The following is a 25856-nucleotide window of genomic DNA, read 5'->3' on the forward strand; positions in this document are numbered from 1 at the left end:
GTCTTTTTTGTGGTCTATGTAGTGCCACATGTTTCCCATTTTTGTGGGTTTGTTGGTGGTGGTGATGGTGATTCAGCTGTTGAAAGTGCCCCCCTGGCATAGGACAGAGGTGCTGCCTGGTGATCCTAAGCACAAGAAGGATGTGATGTACTTTATGAAGAAAAAATGTCAGATAGGCTTTGTTCAGGCATGAATTATAATGATATTTTTGTTGAGTTTAATGTTAGTGAATCAAAAATATATATTAAGTGCTGTGTTTTTAAACAGAAACATGCCTAAAATGAGGTTACGTATTGATGGATTGACAGAAATGTGACCACAGGTTTGCAGGAAGCTAACCCTGTATTTCTCCTAGAGCAATGGTTCAGTATTCTCTACTCAGTGACTTTATAGTATGTAACTACTGTGAATAGTGAGAATCAACTATATTTTAACACAATCTAAAGGTCCCTTTTCCTTTTTAGAGAGAGAGAGCTCAGAATTTGTTTCCCATCATGGCCAGGCATTTTCAAAAGCATGATGCCTTCTCTTCTCTCTTCCACACAGTTAAGGAGGCTCTGAGTTCAATCCTGTGCACTGCTCCTCAGGGGGAAGCCAGGAAAGGCATGGGGCTAGAGGAGGAAGCTGTGAACATTCTAGCCCATGGTTTCTGAGGCATTCACCTTGGCTGTCTCTGTGTTTAGGGCTTACAAAGTTAAAATCCAAACTGAGCATGGTTAGAGCCCACATTGGCAACCACCCTGGAGGCAGAAAGAACAATTCTAGGGCCTTGACAGTGTGTTGTTTATTTTCCTACTTTCCAGGCTTAGGCAAAACAACAGGAAAAACTAGATGAAGGTGAATCCTTATTCTGTTGTTCTCAGATAATATAAATTCCTTTGAGTGATTGTACACCTTTTAAATTTTGGTGAAATCTGTATATTTTGTTGTAAATAAATGCTTAAGACTTGGGAGTTTTGTAAAACTAAAAACAGAGTTCTGAAAGACTGATGTTCTAGCATGCAAAACATCTGAATGATGAAGTGACAAGAAGCATGAGAAATGAATGGAGCATGTAACCTTAAATCCAAAAAGAGTTCACTGCTCACTGAATACTCTAATAGATAGAATCCACCATGAAATAAGCCACAGTGGTAATAAGATGAGGAGAAAGAGGAAAAGAGGAAGAAGGAAGAAGAAGGGAAGGAAACATGATAGCTAACGAATGGAGCTGAAAAGTAGGAATTTCAGGCGCATAGTTTCAGAATGAATGTTAGCAGAGCAGCAGAACATTTAAGTGACAGGTTGATGCAAGATGGTCTGATCCCAGTGAAGGAGTGTCTGGGGATGCACTGTAAAACACCTTATCCAGGGCAGTGGGTCAGGAATGGCCAGGGGAAATAAGGCTACATACAAACAAGTTTGAAGCCATCCATGAGGTGACAATAAACAGTCTGGGAGCTTGGACTCCATGCCTGGAGGTGATGTTGGAAGCAAAAGAAGATGTAGTGTCTTTATTAGCAGTTCTTAGAATGGTACCAATTAAAATTATATCTCACAACATTTCAATAGGTTTATTATCCATTCCTCACTATCAGACAGTGATAGGTAATAAAAGGAGTGGGGTTGCTCCAAGTTCAACCAATCCAGTCAATCTATGGCTAACCTCTGTTTAAAATGAAAATATATATATATATATATATATATATATATATATATATATATATTAAAATAAGAAACTTCTAGAAACTTTATTTCTATACATGTGTGACTGTATTCTGTTTCTCTGCATTCATCTAAAAATGACTTATTAAAATTACCAACTTTATCTCTGCTGAATTTTGACAGTAAAAAACAAGAACCTAGAAAGAAGCCAGGAAAGAGCCTAGAAAGAGTCAGGAAACCTAGAACAACATAAACGTGGAAACTAGATGGGCTAAGTTGAGATCAGAGAGCTGGCCCCTCTCCAATGAGGCCATGACTTACATGTAGAAAGCTACCCAGTGGCCTTGGTGTGGATCTTATGTGGAAATTCAAAGGATGTACAGCAGTAAACCAACATATCAGGCAAGGATGCTTGATTTCACTAGTAAGGAATATTCAGCATTTTTGAGGACTTATTATGGTCTTGAGCAACTGGTTTATTCTTTAAATATGTTAAGTAATTTTGACAGTAAAAATGAACTAAAGCAAAGAGGAAAATCTGAGCAGTATGGGGGCAATAAAGGGACTGGTTAGGGCTTAGGTACCTTTGGGAACCATCATATGTAATATAGGGACAGGATAAAAATGGAATAAAAGAATGTTTAGAGGAGCATCTAAGTGTAGGATAGAAAATGAAACATGTTGGAAAAGCCTGTTAGAAGATTTTTTCAGGAGCAAGGAGAAATAACTGATGGTCTGAATTAGAGTGGAGGCAGACAGGAATGGGCAGGGAAGGCCAGAAATGTCAGACACTTCAAAAGAAAAGTTAACAGGACTTGATGTTTGAGTCTGCTGCTCTGAAAGAAAGAGGTGGATTAAGATAACATTCAGGTTCATGGCTACAAAGTTACAAGGTAACAGAAAGAGAAATTCATCAGGGAAGGTGACAATGATGGCCATGGAGAAGTATAGGTGTGGGTGCTGATGGGGTAGCTACCACAATAAATTATAAAGCAGTAAGTCAAATTAGACATATGTGTTTTTGAGTAGAAAATATTGGTTATAAACTTAGCTCCCAAGTCACCACAGAAAACTTGTCCTGTGGAAGAGAAAATATTCTGAAATAAGGCAAAGTCCTTTTTGCCATAGAAAGTAACATAATCACAGATCTGGGAATTAGGACATGAATTTCTTTAGGAATAATTTAGTTTACTATGCTAAACAGGTGATGTTAATCCAAAAGGCCTGCTCATGAAACAGGAAAGTAGTAATAGCTCTATAATTCAGCATGTCTTAATATTCTAAGCAATATCTGTTTTGCCTTGATCTGATAAATTCAGAGTATATCTCTTAACTGCACAATCAACACATCTTCAGTTTACTAACTAGAATAAGATATTTTAGGAGATTTTTTTTACCTAGTAAGTTACAGTTACTTTACAAATCTATTGACCAGCATTCTTCAAACGGATTGCTAGGAATCCCCAAAGGTGTGTAGTAAATTTGTTTAGAGCTGGTGACCAACAACAGAATGTTGGTAAGTGTGACAGTTATTTGTATGCATCACCTGGCTTGGTTATGGTACCCAATTGTTTGGTCAAACACTAGTCTAGTTGTAACTATGACAGTATATTACAGATGTGATTAACCTTTAAATCAGTAGACTCTGAGTAAAGCAGATTATCCTCCATAATGTGAGCGGGCCTCATCCAATCAGTTGAAGGCCCTGGGGAAAAATACAGAAGATCCCCAAAGAGGAAGAAATTTGGTCTCCAGACTGCCTTTGGACTCAAGACTGCAAAATCAACTTGTGCTGGAATTTCCAGCCTCTGGCCTGCCCTGCACATTTCAGAATTGCCAGCTCCACAATCATGTGAGACAGTTCCTTAAAATAAACCTCCTCCTGTCTCTCTGTCTCTCTGAATACATCCTATTGGTTCTGTTTCTCTGGAGCATCCTAATTTGGTGAGGAAAATGACTGTGGTAGTTTTGATAAACCATCACTTAAAGAAACAAGACATAATAACAAGTTCTTCTTTGACTTCCTATCCTTCTAGAATAATACAATGAGTCTTTACACCTGCAGTGATGCTACAAAGATCTTCTGTAACTATTTGGTAATGGTAGAATCCAGAGAGCAGATGAGTCCCTTTCAGAAGCAAAAGGAGATATTTGGGGGTAGCTTAGTAATAGGGTACTGCTGGGAGTTTCCTCTAGACCTGTCAAGAATTTCAGAGGACAGAAACCCTGGGTTTGAGGACCATTATTACACAACAGCTGCAAAAGTAAGAGGAAGTTCCTTAAATAATGACTTACTCAATTTATAATAAAAAAACATCCTAGTGTGTGTGTGTTTGTGTGTAACTGAGGCTAACCCATGTACGCATAGTTCTTAATAAAATGGATGTTACAGAGCCTCTTTCCTGTCACCAGTTACTAATGGACAGTATATGTATGTTTTTTCCCTAACCCTATGATAAACTTATAGATTTAACTTATTACTTTTGACCCTGAAAACCCTATATTTTTTGTGTTGGTCCACAGAAGATAAACATAGGTGTCTTGGTTATCTGAGCACAGACAATTCAAGCAGTATATTCAGAAAGCTCATATGCCATTTTTTTTTTCATTCTACTAATGGCAGATGCCACAGATCAGGGGTAGAAGAGAATAGAAAAGACAAAATAATGACATTATAAGTAGCTGCCTTATATTTCTACAAAGAAGAGCTCCTTTATATATTACTGGCCTCAGATATTGCTAGTCTCAAATATTACTAGTCTATATATATTGCTGACCGAGGTCTTACTGATGTTATTCTTGTAGTTAACTTGGTTGCCATTAACAACTTAACTAATATAGTAAATACTTATCAAGTGCTAGAAACTCTCATAGTCACTGGGCATAAATCTATGAACAAAGTAAAGAGATCCCTCCTAAAGGATAGTATTTTCACATGGAGGCAAAATGGGTGATTGGAAGGAAATCATGCACTACAAAACAAAAATCATCATATTTGTAGGATTGCAAAAAAACAACATACAGAGGGCATCAAGATAATTTCAAACTTGCTTCTACAAATTATTTATTAAAGTGGTAATTTTAAATAATTTAGCAAAAATAATTCATCACCTTTCCTCTAAATTTAAGATCGTCTCCCTAGGAAGCTTCCTCTGACTGCCCTTCTTCCTCTGGGCTCCCACACCTCCCTGGAGCTACAGTTCATTACAGCATGTAGGGCTGTCATTGTTGAGTGGTTAATACCATGACCATGGCCTCTGGGCTGTTTGGATCCAAGTCCCAGCTCTTCCACTAGTTGGGCAAGTGAGACAATGTCTCATCTGTAAAGCAGAGATGAAAAACAGTACTTTCTTCAGAATTCCTGGGAGGAATTAAATGCATTAAAGTAAGGAAAGTGCTTAGAATTAATTGTTCCTCACACAGAGCGCACAAAATGCGAGTGCTAGCTCTTATTAGCAGAGCATATGCTGTATTAATGGCACTTATTTTTGTGACGTTTTCTCTTCCTTTGTCTTTGGGGCCCTCTGCATATATGGGTTGTGTTTTATTTATCTCATATTCCTCTACCTTCCCTCAGTACCTGGAAGAAAACCTAGTACAAAGCAGAGTCCATTAAACTTCTAAGAATTCATGAGGGGTTTTTTTTTTAAAGATACACACATAAAAATAAATTTTTTAGATAAGTACTCTAAGATTACTTCATTCTGCAACCACACTTTAAATCCCGGGACATGGAGTGATAAACTAAAAACAAATCTGATATCTTGACTTGAATTTTATTCATGTCAATTTTATTTATGTATAGGGCAGTACCACGCATTACTGTTGTTTTTACTCAGTGGTTTTCATTGGTAACTCACAGACCAGTAGCATCAGCATCATCTATGAATTTTTGAGAAATGCAAAATTCGTGGGCCCATCCCACACCTACTGTATCAGAAATTCTGAGTAGAGCCCGCAAATCTGGATTTTAACAAACTTTTCAAGTAATTCTGATGTCCACTGAAGTTTAAGCAAAATGCTAAATACAAGAAAGAATGGGGGCTTGGATCAAATAAATGAGAGTGGGTAGTTGGGAAAACTGAAGTGAACCTCACAGAAAGCTATACAAAGAATGTCTGGAGCAGACATTTTCTCTGTTCTATTCTCGGTTTCTCAAAGAGATTTGCTAGATTCCCTCTTTTGTCATGCTTTACATATTTTAAAGTATCTTTTCATGTTGCCAAGGGTAAAATAAATTTATCTTTATTTATTTCTTAGAAAAATATACAATCTGACAGCAACCTGAGAAATAAACATTGTTAGAAATAATATTTCCACCAACCGCCACACATTATATTCTTACAGAGGTAATCTCCATTCAGATTGTGTGTGTAATGAGCACAGAGGATTTAATTTCTTTTTTTTTTTTTTTTAATTTTTTTAGTGTTTATTTATTCTTGAGAGATAGAGACAGCGTAAGCAGGAAAGGGACAGAGAGAGAGGGAGACACAGAATCGGAAGCAGGCTCCAGGCTCTGAACTGTCAGCACAGAGCCCGACGCGGGGCTCAAACCCACAAACTGTGAGATCATGACCTGAGCTGAAGCCGGATACTCAACCGACTGAGCCACCAGGTGCCCCAAGGATTTAATTTCTTATAGCCAGTCAGATATCATGGGTAGAGGTCATGCTTATTTCCAAGATTTCCATTATTGTCAACAATGTCTTCCATAAGGATACAAATTTGCCTTTCCAGCTCACCTTTCTGGCTTCCAGAATGAGCCAAGTCAGGAACTGGTTCTTGGGATTAGAATGCTGTGAAAATAGCTGTAGACAATGCAGCCTACTGCTTTAGTCTTCAAGCCTCACCTGTTTTTTATTATGTGCTGTTAACTCTGCTCTTGCAGATTCTTGGATTCTCAGCCTAATCTGTTACTTATTTTTTTACTTACCTGCTCTCCTGTCCCTTGTATATTACACTGCCCTGTTCATAATTTGTCCTGTAAGCTTCCAGTCATTCCTTATTGCCATGTGGATATATGTCAACACAACTTTCAACTTTAGAGATGCTTCAAATGGGGGAAGAGAATATCACAAATGAAATTCAAGTGTACTACAATGGAAAATGAACCTGAGAGGCAGTTAATTAAAACTTTACATAATCCTCTTCTCTGTTTCTTCTGGGTAGTTCTTTATTTGACTCATTAACAACTTGCATTCTCTGAATCAGTGTGTGTTTCCAATTACTTTTAGATGTTTTTGCAGAATTTTGGAGGCCTTGGGGAATTAATAAAAACTATAGTTCTAGCCAGTATTTGTTCTACAGATACTATCTATTGATACAGACTTTCAGGAGAAACGGATAGGCCAAGTGATACTTTTGATGCAGAGATTTGGGGAATACCTGGATCCACTGGGGACATTTTGGCATTCAAGAATGATTTTGTAACTTACAAATTATTTTGTGGCATTTTCTCATTCTTACTCTCTGAAGTAGGATAAGTCATGGTTGATCACTTCCTTTTCTCAGAAACATTTTCTTTACTTGCTCTCAAGACATCACACTCCTACTTCAACAAGGGCTCCTTCTCTGTCTCTTGTTATGGAAATTTCTCTTCCAGACCTCTAAATATTGCATTGCCCAGGACTCGACCTTTGCTCTGAACTACCCTCTCTACAGAATGGTCTCGTCTGTGCTATGACTGTGAATACCATGATGACCTGGTAGCAGGGCTTCTGGTCATCTGTCAGCAGTATTCTTTATCTGCAAGTACCTAAGTAAGGGCACATGTCATTACTTCCACTGCCACCACCAGGCCATCATCACATCTCCCCCGAGACTATCAGAATGGCCTCCTATCCAGTGTCCCTGCTTCCATTCTTACACACCTATAATCCGTTCTCTACATAGCAGCAAAATACTATTTTTTAAGTGTTTTTATTTATTTTTGAGAGAAAGAGAGATACAGCATGAGCAGGGGAGGGGCAGAGAGAGAGGAAAACACAGAATCTGAAGCAAGCTTCAAGCTCTGAGCTGTCAGTACAGAGCCTGACATGGGGCTCAACCTCGTGAACCGTGAGGTGATGATCTGAGCCAAAGGTGGATGCTTAACCGACTGAGCCACCAGGGTGCCCTGCAAAATACTATTTTTTAACATGTAAATTAGATGATACTAAACCATATTATAATCTTTGCATGGCATCTCACCACCTCTCATCTCTCTACCATCTCACTTTATTTTTCTCATAACCAATATTACTATTTGAAGCAATATTTTATTTTGTTGTGATGATTTAATTGCTTATTCTATTGCCCTCATTAAGAGTTTCATGAAGACAGACTTTTCTAGAGTGGCCACCTAGGAGTACCTAGGAGAGTGTCTGGTACTTTGTTTATACTTGTAATATGAATGAATTAATAAGATTGCTTCATAGAATTTTATAAATCCAAATTCTCTTGATTGGGAGATAATATTGCATTCTCAAGCCCATCGTTTTCATCTATAATCACAGATTTCTCAATGATCACAGAATATATGTTGTTATGGTAATCGTAATGGGCATAATGAGAAAGAATTATGAATGTTGTTGAAATGTGAAGGGCTGACCATTCATAAATGGTTGCTGGACTCAGGATCTCACATTGCTTATCTTCATAGTGTTAGGATACATCCTGAGGCCAGGGATGTTTCTTTGACTCTGTAGGACATACTGTTCTTTCTTACCTATGCTCTCAATGGACTCAAGGCCAGAGGTGCTTCTTGTCTGGGGATAATTCAAGTGCAGGGAAGGCCAAATTTTGCCCTGGTATCAACCTTAATTTTTTTTTGCTTCCTTCCTTCCTACATTGCTTCTTTCTTTTCCTTCCTTCCTTCCTTCCTTCCTTCCTTCCTTCCTTCCTTCCAAAAAAAATTTACAGCCTCCAATAACAGTTATGATGCTTATTAGCATAACTGTTCAAACTTTACATCTGGAGAAATATAGAATCTTTTAAAAAATACTGTAAAAGTGAATAACAGTAGTATAATACTAAAAGAATAGCTTTTTTTTGGTTATTCAAGTGAAAAACATTTTAAAGGATTCAAAGTGGTTGTTTTATTTATTATTACTTGATACAAACTTTACCATTAGTTCATGAAATTAACTTGAGAGTATGCTACAAAATGTCCTTAGTAGGAAATATGAAAATCTATACATGTAGGTTGAGTTATCAAGAAAATGAAATGGGAAAATCTGTAATTTTACAGTTAATTTACATACCAAATCTCCAATTTACTCAATCACTACAAGTTTTGATAGTGTGTTATATGTAAATCTTTCCCTAATTTAGTGAATTTATTGAACGGTGATGTGCTTGTAACTAATTTAAAGTGAGTTTACGTGACTATATATTTTTTCTGCCACCTACTACTTCTTATCTCAGAATAAGGAATAATCTTGATCATTTATTTTCCTTTTAGATTGCTTATTTCATTGCTTCTGATTTTCTTCTTAAGTGATTTAAACTGAAAACACATACCGGCTTTCAGTTATGGAATGAATAGGCACAGCATAAGGAATATAGACAACGATATTGTAATAGCAATGTATCGAGACAGAGGGTACCTACACTTGTGGTAACCACAGCATAATGTAGAAACCTGTTGCATCATTATGTTGTACACCTGAAACTAATGCAACATTGTGTGTCAGCTATACTCAAAAGAATTTTAAAAAGAACACTAGAAAGGTCCATACAGCTTCATGTTTTGCAAAATTCTTATTTTGGGAAGACAGTGAATTAAAAATTATTTTTGGGGGCGCCTGGGTGGCGCAGTCGGTTAAGCGTCCGACTTCAGCCAGGTCACGATCTCGCGGTCCGTGAGTTCCAGCCCCGCGTCTGGCTCTGGGCTGACGGCTCAGAGCCTGGAGCCTGTTTCCGATTCTGTGTCTCCCTCTCTCTCTGCCCCTCCCTCGTTCATGCTCTGTCTCTCTCTGTCCCAAAAATAAATAAACGTTGAAAAAAAAAATTAAAAAAAAAAATTATTTTTGTAAAAATATCCCTAATGTTGATTCTATCTGTTCCTAATTTTCTTTTCAGGGAGTAAGAACAGTAATTGCTCATTGTGAACACTCCTTTTCCATATAGAACACATTATACATTATAAGATACATTATAAGGTACATGGCTCAATACCATAGGTATCAAGGAAAGGAACAGTCAAAAATAATTAAAAATCATAATTTTAATGTAGTATTTTTGATGTTAACAAGACCATAAAATAATCAGAAATAAATCTGATAAAAGTTTTCAAGAATTTATAAAAATACAATTTTTTTGAAAGCTATAATAAAAAAGACCCAAATAAATAGAGTATCATGTTTATGGTCAGAAAGAGTTAAGTATGACAAAAGTGGCAATTTTAATCAAATTAATATATAATTTTACTTCAATTTTATTAGGGGTTTTGATGGAATTTGACCAGTGGATCCTAAATATCAAGGATAAATAAAGGAAAAAGAAGAGCAAAGTTAATTTTAAGTGGAGGTGGAGATCAGCTCTAATAGATATCAAGTTTTATAATGAATTTAATTATATGCTTACATAAAATACCATATAAACTGAAAAACAAGGAACAAATTAAGTGGATATGTGCAATGTATAAAACTGGCAAATAGTTAGTATCCAGCATATACATACTAAAAACGAAAAAAGAAATCCCAAATTCAATAAGAAAAAGATAGCAGTCATTAGAAATACATGAAGTCTATGAAATGGAATTTCACTGGAGAAAAATAAAACTTCAAATAGAATAAAAGATGCACAGCTATATTAGTAATAACAATATTAATTAAAGATATCATTTCACACCTGTCAGACTGGCAGGCAGGAGTGAAAATGACCAAGGCATAATGGCACAGATAGCATTTTACTTATTATAAATGAAGTGACAGGGAACTAAACCCAGAATTTACTAAAATCAACTTGAAAAGAAAAGAGGATGGTGCAACAATATAACAGTTTTGATTAATACAGCATTATGGCCATACTTTCAAAGAACCATAGATATCTGTGTGTAATTTCCATGGCTCACCATTAGGGTAAGTCAATACCAAGTGTACCCTATCAATTCCTTATGACTATCTTCTCCACTGTGTCCTAACCTCCAATTTTTTTCAGCTAAAATATGGAGTAATAAATAATAAATTTTTAATAAATAAAAAACTTCAGCAAGTAATTGTAGAATCGTCCTCAGGGACAGACATCTGGAATAATACCTGATTGTTAAATTTACTTCTCAGTGCATCTCTAGAAGTGTTTCTATGGAAGTTCTTAGCAACCTAACATTTCTTTCCCAAACTCTCTTGTTCAATTAATTCCACATTAGATATAAAAGCCTCTCAAATCTTATCATGAATTGAATGTCAACACTATAAAAATATGGTGCAAGAGACACAAGAGTCAACATGGCGGAGAAGTAGGGGGACTCGAAATTCCCTCGTCCCTCAAACCCAGCAGTATTGAGGCCAGAAGACTTGGAATTACAGGAATCCAGGCTACAGAGTGGCAGAAACATCTTCAGGGGCCCACAGAGCCACTTGGCGGGTCATAGGTGCATGACTGAAAACTGGGAGAGATAAAATAGGCAGCATAGGAATGGAGGGAAGGGATACCCTTCTGTGGGGAGACAAAAGGAAGAGAAAGAGAGGATGTGGAAGTGTAGGATTGTATTTGGACAAGAGAAAAACCACAGATCAGGGAATGGAAAAACGGAGAAAGAACCAATTTCTAACCGCAGGGCTTTCTCTGATCTGGGGCCTGCAGCTCTGTGTGTGCACCTGGGGAGGAAGAGAGGCAGCCCCGGGCTTGGTACCCAGCTCAGAGGCGCAGTCAAAGAGAGCAATCCCCTCCCTTGAGTGCTGTGGGAAGAAGGCAAATAGCTGCTCCAAGGACAAAAGACCCTGCAGGCGCCTGTCAGCCAGACGCCCTTTGTTAGCTGGGTGGAGTGGCACTCCCCGGAATCGGGGTACGCAGAGCAGGATCCTTTAAGACATCCGGGTTTGAATCCAGCCAAGCACTTAGGAGGCACAGGAGACTAGAGTGGGACAAACCGGCCTGCTCATACCTGCGTGGTGCTGTGAGAATGGCCTGAACAGAGTGGTTTAGGACACCCCGTCTGGGGAGGAGAGACTGGGGTGTCACCATTTTTCTCCCCGTCACCAACAAGGTGGGGTTTAAGGAACAGACGGCAGGCCCTTTCTACACCAAACTATGCCTCTCTGTGCCTGGTAACTGCGTATCTAACAGAGCAAGATTGAAACTGACTGAACCAGACAGCCTCTCTGCTGGCAGCCACTGGTTCCAAGGCACCATCAGGTATCAGTCCAGTGGTGGTACATTTTCTGATTTGATTCTTGGTCTCTCTCTCTCTCTCTCGCTCTCTCTTTCTCTCTCTCTCTCTATATATATATATATATTGCGCCCCCCCCCCCCATTCCTTTTCTTCCTCTTATTTCTTCCCTTCTCTAGTCTGGTTGTTCTGCTTGTTGGTTTGTTTAAGCAGAGATTTTTAATCTATTCTTTTTATACCTCTTCTATATCTTCTTCTTCTTTATTTTCCTCTCTCTCTCTCTCTCTCTCTCTCTCTCTGGATTAAGCTGTATAGTTTCTCTGATTCTCTGCCTGGTCGATTTTTTTCTTTTCCCCCACCCCTGCCATTTCTCTCTTTGCATGGGATAAGGTCTCTTCCACCACCCCAGCCTTTTTAAGACTTTTTCCAGGGTTACTTCAAAGAACAAATGCACACCTGGTGGAAGGTCCAAACCACCATTACCAGTAGGAAGATAAAGCAACCAGAGTCACAACAACAGAGAGCACGCAACACACTCCAAAACTACCTCCTGAAAGGCCAGGCCCTGGACAGCATATGGCCCCTTCATAATACAGTAGTGCTCACAGATGCAGAACACATAGCAAGCTATTAAAACACCTAAGGGACAGGAAACTAGCCAAAATGACAAAATGGGAGAATTCTCCTCAGAAGAAATTCCAGGAAAAATGAAAGCTAGAGAATTGCTCAAAGCAGATATAAAGGATATATCTGAGCAAGAATTTACAATAATAGTATAAGATTAATAGCTGGGCTTGAAAAAAGCATAGAAGACAGCAGAGAATCTACTGCTGCAGAGAACAAGGAATTAAGAAATAGTCATGACAAATTAAGAAATGCTGAAATAGAGACGTAAAACAAACTAGATGCAGTGACAGCAAGGATGGAAGAGGCTGAGGAGAGTGTAGTGAAATAGAAGATAAAATTATGGAAAATGATGAAGCTGAGAAAAAGGGGTATAAGAAAATACTAGACCATGAGGGGAAAATTAGAGAACTAAGTGATTCAATGAAACATAATAACATCCATATCATAGGAGTTCCAGAAGAAGAAGAGAGAGAAAGGGGCAGAAGGTTTACATGAACAAATGATAGCTGAGAATTTCCCTAATCTGGGCAAGGAAGCAGACATCCAACTCCAGAAGGCACAGAGAACTCCTTTCAGATTTAACAGTAATAGGTCAACTCCACTGCATATCATAGTGAGACTGGCAAAATGCAAAGATAAAGAGAGAATTCTGAAAGCAGCTAGGGACAAATGGCCTTAACCTACAAAGGTGGACACGTAAGGGTAGCAGACCTATCCACTGAAACTCGGCAGGCCTGAAGGGAGTGGCAGGAAATATTTAATGTGCTGAACAGGAAAAATATGCAGCCAAGAATCTTTTATTCAACAATGATGTCATTCAGAATAGAAGGAGAAATATAGGCTTTTCCAGACAAACAAGAACTGATGGAGTTCATGACCACTAAACCAGCCCTGCAAGAGATCCTAAGGGGGACTCTGTGAGTGGAATGCTGCAAAGACTACAAAGGACCACAGACATCACCACAAGCATGAAACCTACAGATAACACAATGGCACTAAATCTATATCTTCTGATAGTAAGTTTGAATGTAAACAGACTAAATGCTCCAATCAAAATGCATAGGGTATCAGAATGGATAAAAAAAATAAGACCCATCTATATGCTGTCTATAAGAGACCCATTTTAGACCTTAGGACACATTCAAATTGAAAGTGAGTGGATGCAGAACCATCTATCATGCTACTGGAAGTCAAAAGAAAGGTGGAGTAGCCATACTTATATCATACAAACTAGATTTTAAACAAAAGGCTGTAACAAGAGATGAAGAAGGGCATTATATCATAATCACAGGGTCTATCCATCAAGAAGAGTTAACAGTTGTAAATGTGTATGCTCCCAATTTGAGAGTACCCAAATATATAAATCAATCACAAACATAAGCTATCTTATTCATAAGAATATGTTAACTGAAGGGGACTTTAATACTCCACATACAACAATGGACAGATCATTTAAGCAGAAAATCAATCAAGAAACAATGGTCTTGAATGATACACTGGACCAAATAGACTTGACAGATATATTTAGAACTTTTCATCCAAAAGAAGTGGAATACACATTATTCTTGAGTGCACATGGAACATTCTTCAAGATAGATCACATACTGGGTCACAAAACAGCCCTCAATAAATATAAAAGAATTGAGATCATACCATGCATATTTTCAGAACACAATGTTATGAAACTTAAAATCAACCACAAAAAATTAGGAAAGCCTCCAAATGCATGGATGTTAAAGAACATCCTACTAAAGAATGAATGGGTCAGCCAGGCAATTAAAGACAAAATTTAAAAATACATGAAAGCAAATGAAAATGAACACATGACAGTCCAAAATCTTTGGGATGCAGCAAAGGCAGTCTTAAGAGGAAAATACATTGCAATCCATGCCTATCTCAACAGACAAGAAAAATCCTAAATACAAAACCGAATAGCACGCCTAAAGGAACTAGCAGCAGAACAGCAAAAAAACCCAGCAGAAGAAGAGAATAATAAAGATTAGAGCAGAAATAAACAGTATAGAATCCAAAAACAACAACAACAACAAAAATAAAAACAGTAGAACAGATCAATAAATCTAAGACCTGGTGTTTTGAAAAGATAAACAAAATTGATAAACCCCTAGCCAGACTTCTCAAAAAGAAAAGGGAGAGGACCCAAATGGATAAAATCACAACTGAAAGGAACAGATCACAATGAACATCACAGAAATACAAACAATTATTAGAGAATACTATGAAAAATTATATGCCAACCAACTAGACAACCTGGAAGAAATGTACAAATTCCAAGACACCCACACGCTACCAAAACTCAAACAGGAAGAAATAGAAAATTTGAACAGACCCATAACCAGTGAAGAAATTGAATCAGTTATCAAAAATCTCCCACCAAATGAGTCCTGGGCCAGATGGCTTCCCAGGGGAATTCAACCAGACATCTAAAACAGAGCTAATACCTATCCTTCTCAAGCTGTTCTGAAAAATAGAAATGGAAGAAAAACTTCTGGACTCATTCTGTGAAGCCAGCATTACCTTCATTCCCAAACCAGATAGAAACCCCACTAAAAAGGAGAATTATAACCCTGTTCCCTGATGAACATCGATGTAAAAATTCTCAATAAGATAATAGCAAATTGAGTTCAACAGTGTATTAAAAGAATTATTCACCATGATCAATTGGGATTCATTCCTGGGCTGTAGGGCTGGTTCAATATTTGCAAATCAATCGATGTGATACATCACATCAATAAAAGGAAGGACAAGAACTGCATGATCCTGTCAATAGATGCAGAAAAGGCATTTGACAAAATACAGCATCCTTTCTTAATAAGAACCCTCAAGAAAATCTAGATAGAAGGAACATACCTTAACATCATAAACACCATGTATGAAAAGCCTGCAGCTAATATCATCCTCAAACTGAGAGCTTTCCCCCTGAGATCAGGAACATAATAGGGATGTCCACTCTCACCACTGTTGTTTAACATAGTGTTGGAAGTCTTAGCCTCAGCAATCAGACAACAAAATAAAATAAAAGGCTTTCAAATTGACAAAGAAGAAGTCAAACTTTCACTTTTTGCAGATGACATGATACTTTACATGGAAAATCCAAAAGACTCCCCCAAAAAGCTGCTAGAACTGACGAATTCAGCAAAGTCACAGGATACAAAATCAATGTATAGAAATTGTTTGCATTTCTATACATCTATAATGAAGCAACAGGAAGAGAAATCAAGAAATCAATCCAATTTACAATTGCACTGAGAACCATAAAATACCTAGGAATAAACCTAACCAAAGATGTGAAAGATATTATGCTGAAAACTATAGAAAACTTATGAAGGAAATTGAAGAAGGTACAAAGAAACAGAAAAACATTCCCTGCTCATGGACTGGAAGAACAAATATTGTTAAAATATCAATATTACCCAAAGCAATCTACACATTCAATGCAATCCCAATTGAAATTGCACTGGCATTCATCTCAAAGCTAGAACAAACAATCCTAAAATTTGTATGGAACCACACAAGACCCTGAGTAGCCAAAGTAATGTTGAAAAAGAAAACCAAAGAGGGAGGCATCACAATCCTGGACTTTAGCTTCTACTACAAAGCTATAATCTTTGAGACAGTATGGTATTGGCACAAAAACAGACACACAAAACACTGGAACAGAATAGAGGACCCAAAACTAGACCCGCAAATGCTTGGCCAACTAATCTTTGACAAAGCAGGGAAGAGTATCCCATGGAAATAGATAGTCTCTTTAGCAAATGATGTTGGGAGAACTGGACAGCAACATGCAGAAGAATGAAACTAGACTACTTCCTTACACCATTCACAAAAACAAACTCAAAATGGATGAGGGACCTGAATGTGAGACAGGAAACCATCAAACCCCTAGAGGGGAAAGCAGGAAAAAACCTCTCTGATCTCAGCCACAGAAATTTCTTACTTGACACATCTCCAAAGGCAAGGGAATTAAAAACAAAAACGAACTACTGGGACCTCATCAAGATAAAAATCTTCTACACTGCAAACAAAACAATCAACAAAACTAAAAGGCAACTGACAGAATGGGAGAAGATATTTGCAAATGACATATCATATAAAAAGTTAATATCCAAAATCTATAAAGAACTTAACAAACTCAATCTCTGAAAAGCAAATAATCCAGTGAAGAAATGGGCAGAAGACATGAATAGACACTTTTCCAAAGAAGACATCTAGGTGGCCAGCAGACATATGAAAAGATGCTCAACATCACTCGTCATCAGGGAAACACAAATCAAAGCCACACTGAGATACTACCTCACACCAGTCAGAGTGGCTAAAGTTAACAACTCAGGAAACAACAGATGTTGGTGAGGATATGGAGAAATGGGAACCCTCTTGCACTTCTGGTGGGAATGCAAACTGGTGCAGCCGCTCTGGAAAACAGTGTGGAGGTTCCTCAAAAAATTAGAAATAGAACTACCCTATGACTGAGCAATAATAGCACTACTAGGAATTTATCCAAAGCATACAGGAGTGTTGATTCATAGGGGCACATGTACCCCAATGTTTATAGCAGTGCTTTCAACAATAGCCAAATTATGGAAAGAGCCAAAGTGTTCATCAACTGACGAATGGATAAAGAAGATGTGGTTTATATATACAATGGAATACTACTTGGCAATAAGAAAGAAAAATCCAGCCATTTGCAACAATGTGGATGGAACTGGAGGGTGTTATGCTAAGTGAAATCAGTCAGTCAGCGAAAGACAAATGTATGTTTTCACTTATATGTACAACTTGAGAAACTTAAAAGAAGACCACGGAGGAAGGGAAGGGGAAAAAATAGTTTCAAACAGAGAGGGAGGCAAACCATAAGAGATTCATAAATACAGAGAACAAACCAAGAGAGTCATGGGGGAGGCGGGGGAGAGGGGAAAATGGGTGATGGCCACTGAGAAGGGCACTTGTTGGGATGAGCACTGGGTTTGTATACAAGTGATGAATCCTGGGAATTACCCCCAAAACCAAGAGCACACTGTATACACTGTACATTAGCTAACTTGATGAGAAATTATATAAAAAAATAAAAATTAATCAATAAAAATATGGTGCAAGGTCTTAAGGACCAGAAATATATATTTTTAAGTTTATTTATCTATTTTGAGAGTGAGAGAGCACGAGAAGGGGAGGAGCAGAGAGAGAGAGGGGGAGAGAGAGAGAGAGAGAGAGAGAGAGAGAAAGAATCTGTCTGTGCAGAGCCTAACACGTCTTGAACTCACCAACCATGAGATCATGACCTGAGCCAAAATCGAGGGTCAGACAGTTAACTGACTGAGCCACCCAGGTGCCCCTTAAACTCCAAATATTTTGAAGCTGACACTAATGCAAGATTATGAGGCCAAGGAGGCAAGAAATACATGAGTTCAGTCATATTCATGTCCATTTTGCATATTTTTGTTCTGTGATTTGCATTTTGTTATTCTGTACTTCTACTAGGAATGAAAGCTTGATGTTATTAAGGTTTTTTGCTTCCATTATAGGTTTAATAGCATCTATCATCTAGCAATACTCAGTAATGAGGGATCTGAATGAATCACCTAGATTATATTGAACTTTCCCCTTGTAGCTTCTTTTCAAAAATGCAATTGTTTTATAAAAATATTTTTCAAATACAGGTTCATCATTAAATTTTAATAATGGTTTAAAAGTTTTACATGCTACTAACTTTCCAACCTCTGTAAAGAGAGTGTAATATTTTCTTTACGCCAAAGATCCCATCCCAGATTCTTCATTAATGGGGAGGTATGGTTTAGGCATCAAAGGTTCTAAAAGCTCCTCAGCTAATTATAATACGCACCAAGTTCGAGAATCACTGCTCTAAACCCTTAACACTCTGTGAAAGGTCTAGCAGCATCAGCATCTGCTTTACCTGGAAGTTTATCAGAAAAACAGAAGCTGGACTTCTTCCACATTACCAGGAACTCTGATTTAACCCATCCAGAATTCTTTTTCTGTGAAAATAAGGGATGAGAACTCTTCCATCCTTTCTAACTCTAAAATTCACATTGTATAATCTAAGCTAGATATTGAGAGGCAGTTTTAAACTTAACTAGAATTCTTAACCCATAGAAATGAAGGACCATACACCATCCTCTCCAATCTCACAATTCTTATTCCACAAACCTAAAGAAACACAACGCTGAAGGAACTTGTTAAAACTGTGTCATAATCCCATTCTCATACCTTTCCATGCACTTTCTTAAGCCTAGAATTTTTCTGTTCCCTTTCTCTTTCCTCATTGGAACACATCATTCAAGACCCATGTAAAATCCTACCTCCTTTATGAAGCACGTCCTGAAAAATAATACAGCTTTTCTCTAAAATTCTATTGTTGATGTAATCAATTCCATAGAGTTTAGTACATTGTTTCTATTATGACTTACAAATTCTCTCGTTTTCCCAATTAAATGATGAGCGTCTTAAGTGACAAATCATGTTATGTTTCTTTTCTAACCTAACTTCAGGTCTAACCTTTGTGAGTTATATATTGTTCAAATGTATGTGGAAATATTAAAGTAAGTTTTCACCACTCTCACAAGATTACTTATTCAAAACTAGTGCATCATTACCCCTTCTGCATAATGCAAACTCATAATGTAAACATCTTACAGGTTCTTGCACACGGAGGTAAAACACAACTGGCTGTGCCTTAAGACGTCTATTCTTTTCTTCCTGCTTCCCTGAGGCTTGCCAGCCTGATGAAAAAATTGCCTCAAACAGCACAGAAAGTACAGAAAAAGCCTCTGCTAAATAGTCCTACAGTATACCTGCACTAGACCTCTCATATTCTTTAGCTCCATGCCTGTCTTATGCATCATTACATCCCTATCATAGTGTTTGGCACATACTGGGCATATAAGCGAATTATAAACAGCGTGTCAACAAACTATGTAGGAGCAGGCAATTTTGAAAATATACTGCTGAGTTCATGATAAAATGCAGAAGTATGATTTTTCTCATAGTAGCTCCTTTATATACTTTTCTCCATATGTATATGTATATTTCTTCTTATGACACAAATAATACAGTCATTGTAGAAAACACAGGTAAAGAAAGTAAAATGAAAAAAAAAGATGTACTACCTGAAATTGCACAACTAAACATAACTATTGTCAACAGGTGCCTGTCTGTCCAGACCATCTCTCTCTCTCTCTCACTCTCTCTCTCCATACACATATAATATACATATATAAACATACATACTACTGTTTTAAATTATTTTTTAATGTTTATTTATTTTTGAGAGAGAGGCAAGTGCGAGCAAGGGAGAGGCAGAGAGAGAGGGGACACAGAATCTGAAGTAGGCTCCAGCCTCTGAGCTGTCAGCACGGAGCCCGACATGGGGCTTGAACCCACCAACCCTGAGATCATGACCTGAGCCAATGCTTAACCTACTTAGCCACCCAGGTGCCCCAAACATATGTACTATTTTAAGCAACAAATCATACTCTATCTACTGCTATGTACCCTGCTTTTATTCAATTAAGTGTATATCAAAGCGTCATTCCAGCCAGCAAATCAATTCATAATAAAAGTTGTTTATGATGGTTGCATTAATGGATGTGCCAAAATTTATTTAATCAATTACCAATGTTTGGAAGATTAAGTTATTTTTACCTTTGGTAATTATAAATAATGCTATGATGAATAATCTCCATTACCAATTATCTAAACATTTCCTTAGAATAAAAATCAGGAAGTAGGTTCGCTGATTTTAAAGATTATGCACATTTTTAGGGCTTGAGATACAAAAAAGTAAAAATTTACCAAATGGACCCTTAGAAGTTTGTTATAAATGTGCTCTCTCGCCAGGGGATAGGAATTGGCTAAAGTCAACAGTGCAGCTACCTATATTCTTAGAGATAATATTTAAATAGTTGCACAGAGTAAATAATTGATGCAGTTGGAAAATACTCACATTCTTTTTGAGGGTTGATGTTAGGTTGGAACGATTGAAATTCATAATATGGTATTTCATGCTTGAATACGGATGTGAGAATATCATCAAGTTCGTCAATGTCTTTCTGTTTTCAAATGAAAAGGAGAATTTTTCTTAGTTAAATTATTTACACACAAACTCATCTTAGTGCAACATAATAAAAAGTATCAGCTAGAGTAAATACTGGTTAATCTTTCTAATAATACTGATAACCCCTTTTGAAAGAATAATACAAAACATTAGAGGTTTGCCTAAAAGTCAGTTATTAAAATAGTAGAAAAATAGATTGCCTTTGTGTCTGCATGAATATCTTTAGTTAAATAGTTACTAATTAAAAAAAAAAAAGTACTATTGCAGGTCAATGGCAACACTGAAATGTGTTTCAAAAATAAACTTCTGTTAAAATACATGTTACATTCTAACAAATGAAATAATAAAATGATGAGTCTCGTTCTTCAACTTAAAGGTCAGATATTCTACTTCCCCAAACTGAGCATTTGGGGATGAGCTGTGTAGAATCCTACTACTGATGACAAACCTATTACAGAGGCCACCTTTCTTCTAAAACTGTGTTTTGTAAAACTACAGCTGGGACCAAGTGGATGTGAGACATAGATAACTGTATCTGAAGACATGTACCAATCAACAAGGCCATGGAGTGGAGAGAGGATTGTAAAACAAACGTTCATACTTTTGACATGACTTCCAAATAAAATTAGACTTATTGTCAATACATAGTCACAGAAATTAAATGACTAGATTGAGAAAAAAGACATTTTTATTACTCTATATCTTTATTTTTCAATAAATCTAGGTGCCTTAAATAATAAAGTGTTTCAGCCTTCTCTGGATTTTTTAAAAGTCCTCCTTAGAAGTGGGGAGAAAGGGTGAAGTCTTCTCAACTTACAGCTATAGAATGCTAAATAAAACCAATATGAATATACTTAATGCTATGGACTATGTGAAACCATTAGCTGTGGGCCATTTTTTTTTTTTTCTTGCAAAGGAAGGGAAGATTTGACAACAAGCTTTGCTTTCAAGAAAGTCATAGTCATCCAATTACACATGGGCAGTGAACTGAATTCTAGGTACTATGATAGAAAGTCTTTCTGGGTCAAGTACAGTGCAGGCAAAAGGGAGGCGGCTCAATCCCACACAGGATGAAATGGTCAGAAAAGGCTTTATAGAGGAGATGAGCTACGCTGAGATTGCCATGCATATAAAGAGCATTCTGGACTAAAGCAACAAATTGCATATAGTCATGGAGGTATCATAAAGCATGATCTGGTTCATGATTTTAGGAGTTTCCACAAGACTGCAGAAGGAGAGAGAAGGAAGTGGACATTTCAAAAAAAGTGGACATTTTTATATGTAATAAAAAGTTTGTAATTAATCCTGTAAGCAAGAAGGAGTTATTTAAGGCCTATAATACTTAACACGGAAATGTTTATTATGTGTATAAAATTAAGCTTATTTAAGTTTAAGGATGACTATGAATGCTTATGTGGCTGGATACTGATATTGAATGGAACCTATCCTATAAATATCAATGTGACAATTTTATATTAGTAATTACTCAGCCTTTTCAGGAAGCCTTTGATACGAGTGGTGGGGCAAAACATTACTGGCAATAAATTTACACTTTCTTTATATTAAAGCTCAAAAAGAACATGTCTTAGCCTTAGGAACTGATGAAAGGGATTATGAAAATATTAAAATCATAAAATCAGTTTGTAAATTTTCTTTAAAAATTGTGTCATTGGCCACGGATTCTCCACAGGCTATGATCTAGTCAGTGATACTTCTGTAGGAGGAGATAAACTTACTATTTCTTCCCTAAAGTATACAAGATTTAATATGGAAAGATTGGCATGTCATTGAGTTACTATACTCATGTATAAGTTAGGCATACGATAACCTCTGAGATTCCTCCCAGCTCTGAGATTGGGAGACACAGATGGGAATTCAAAAGAGCAGGCGTTCCCAGTAGGAATCTGAGACGTACCATTTCTTCCCCTGAGGCACTGTGACACTTTAATGTGAAAAAAGCTACAGCTTATACCACTGAATTTCAAAAAAATGAAGTAGCAGTGTTTTTAAAATCAGAAGAAGAAAAAAACCCTCACCATGTAGACATGTATTTAACTAGGAGAGACTATAGACACCTTTCACATTCCAGCTTACCATAAATCGTTGAATCACTTCCATTTTCAAATTCATAATTATATTACTAGTATTATGCCCCCCCCAAACTAAATGGTATAGGACATAAGAGAAACATGTGAAAATCACAGAAATGGCTATTAAAAATAATTTCAAAAGGATTTCTCCTTGGATGGTATTCTAACTAGAAAAATCTGATACAAATAGTTATGCTTATTTTTAAATTTTAAGGACACAAATAGTCATCCTTTCTAATAAACACTGGCATTGAAATTTGAAAATGCCATAGATTTTCCTCTCCTTAAAATAAATTGTGCAACACAAAACATACTTAATGAAATTGATGCAATTGTTCAAATAGAGATTAAAATAGAGTAGCTTAATATTTATTCAGCAATATTCACAACATCCTAAAATTTTAGTTACTAATGAGTAATCTTATGTGAAAACAAGAGTAGAATAAAATGATAAAATCATGTTGATGTTAGTATTTGGTTATAGGAAAAATTACACATATAAGTAATATATATACATATGCATTTTTGCGTAGATCTATACCTATCAAGAATATTAGAAAAAGAAATCAGAAAAAACTAAGATATGAAATAGAAAGATATTACAAAATAATAAGAACTTTGTACATATGAAATTAATACATGACTTTTTCCAGAATTCTTTCAGTGTCCTATGATGAAATACGGGATTGATTAATGTACTTTTAAAAAAATTATTAACATACATATTTATAAATCACAACTCTATCTGAATCTGAATCACTCAATATTATATATATCTGCATATATCTGAATCTGAATCATTCAATATTATATATATATGCATATATATGTGCGCATTATACATATATGCAGATGTATAATATGCATACATATACATATATAAAGTTATCTCTAATAAACAACTTTCTTATAAGTATTCCTTCCTAAAAGAGAAAAATATATAAAATATCTGTTTGTTTTTTTTTTTAATTTTTTTTTTCAACGTTTATTTATTTTTGGGACAGAGAGAGACAGAGCATGAATGGGGGAGGGGCAGAGAGAGAGGGAGACACAGAATCGGAAACAGGCTCCAGGCTCTGAGCCATCAGCCCAGAGCCTGACGCGGGGCTCAAACTCACGGACCGCAAGATCGTGACCTGGCTGAAGTCGGACGCTTAACCGACTGCGCCACCCAGGCGCCCCAAAATATCTGTTTTAAAAGATATTTAGAATTACAGAAATCCAAATCTGAGAAGATGGAGTAGTTGTATTTTCTCCTTTTCTTCTCCTTAAATACAACTAAAATGTCCACATTTCAATAGAAAATCAGTTGTTATACAAAGAACCAGAAAGGAGCGCCTGGGTGGCTCAGTTGGTTGAGTCTCTGACTTTGGCTCAGGTCATGGTCTCACGTTAATGGGTTCAGGCCCCACATTGGGTTCTGTGCTGACAGCTCAGAGCCTGGAGCCTGTTTGGATTCTGTGTCTCCCTCTCTTTCTGTACGTCCCCTGCTTGAACTCTGTCTCTCAAAAAATAAAATAAAACATCAAAGAACCAGGAAGATCTCTAAGTGAATAAAAAGAGACAATCAATAAATGCCAATACCAAGAGGACAAAGATTTTAGAATTATCTTAAAAAGAGTTTAAAACAGACATGAAAAAATGTTTCAACAAGCAATTACGGTAATTCTTGAAATAAATTAAAAGAAAAAAAAAAAGCCTCAGTTGGGATGTGTAGGTGATTCAGTCAGTTAGGTGTCCAACTCTTGATTTTGGCTCAGGTCTTGATCTCATGGTCCTGAATTCAAGCCCAGCATTGGGCTCTGCGATGAGTGCAGAGATCCTCTCTAGGCTTAAAATTCTCCCTCTCCCTCTGCCCCTCCTCACGTGCACACTTTCTCTCTCTCTCTCTCTCTCTCTCTCTTTCTCTCTCTCTCTCTCTCTCGAAGGAGAAGAAGAAGAAGAAAAAGAAGAAGGAGAAGGAGAAGAAGATGAAGGAGAAGGAGAAGGAGAAGGAGAAGAAAGCCTCAGCAAGAAAATACAAAGTTTCAGTAAAGAAATAGAAGGTATAAACAAGGATCAATTGGAATTTTTAGAACTGAGAAATACAACGATCCAAAAAGCTCAGTGAATGGGCTCAGCAGCAGAATGAAAAGGGCAAAGGAAAGAAACTTGGAAATAGGACAATGAAAAATACTCAATCTGAACAACAGAGACAAAATAGAGTGAAAACAAACAAACAAACAAAAGGTCAGGGACCTGTGAGATTATAATAAAAGGTTGAACATTGCTGTGATCAGAATCCCAGGAGGAGAGGAGAGAGAGGATGCGGATGAAAAAGTACACAAAGAAATAATGGCTGATAACTTCCTGGATTTAGCAAGAGACAAACACTACAGACTGAAGAAACTGAGCAAACCACAAACAGGTTAAAGCCAAAGAATTCCATGCCAAGAAACATCATAATTATATTTCTGAAAATTAAAGACAAAGAAAAATTTTTGGAAGAAGCTAAAGAGAAACAAAGCCTTACCCTATAGGGTAAAAACAATTAGAAACACGGTAGTAGTAGTAGTAGTCTAAAAGAAGTGGCACAATATTTGTCAAAAGTTAAAAGAAAAGAACTATTAACAAAGAATCTTATGCCCAGCAAAAGCATCCTTTAGGAATGAGGTGAAAACCACGACATTCTCAAATGAAGGAAAAGAGGAAATTTATTGTCAGCAGATGCACCCTACAATAATGGACAGAGGAAGCTCTCTAAAAGTAAGAATATGATAAAAGAAAGAATCTTGGAACATGAAGAAGGGAGAAAGAACATAGTAAGTAAAAAATATAGGTAAAGAAAATAGGCTTCCACTCCTAAAAAAAGATTAGAACTCAAAGCAAACAGAAAGAAGAAAAGCATAAATACAATACAGAAATCAATGAAATTGAAAACATAAAAATAGAAAAAAGTCAATGTAACAAAGAGATGATTCTTTTAAAAAATCAGTAAAATTGACAAGCCTCTAGCAAGACTGAAGAAAAAAGAGATACAAATGACAAATGTCATGAATGAAACATGAACTATCACTATAGACCTTGCAGACATGAAAAAGGATAATAAGGAAGT

At 36.8% G+C, this 25856-nt stretch overlaps 1 protein-coding gene across 1 annotated transcript in view; it reads right to left on the reverse strand.

The window, feature by feature from the left end:
* Positions 1 to 25856, reverse strand: part of BANK1 (B cell scaffold protein with ankyrin repeats 1) — a 311973-nt gene that overhangs the window by 168923 nt on the left and 117194 nt on the right. The window contains exon 6 of the mRNA XM_045471780.1: positions 20562 to 20667. Coding sequence (XP_045327736.1) covers positions 20562 to 20667 — 106 coding nt within the window. The remainder of the gene's footprint in view (positions 1 to 20561; positions 20668 to 25856) is intronic.

Source organism: Leopardus geoffroyi, chromosome B1, assembly GCF_018350155.1.
Source record: "Leopardus geoffroyi isolate Oge1 chromosome B1, O.geoffroyi_Oge1_pat1.0, whole genome shotgun sequence".
In the NCBI taxonomy this organism is placed as follows: domain Eukaryota; kingdom Metazoa; phylum Chordata; class Mammalia; order Carnivora; family Felidae; genus Leopardus; species Leopardus geoffroyi.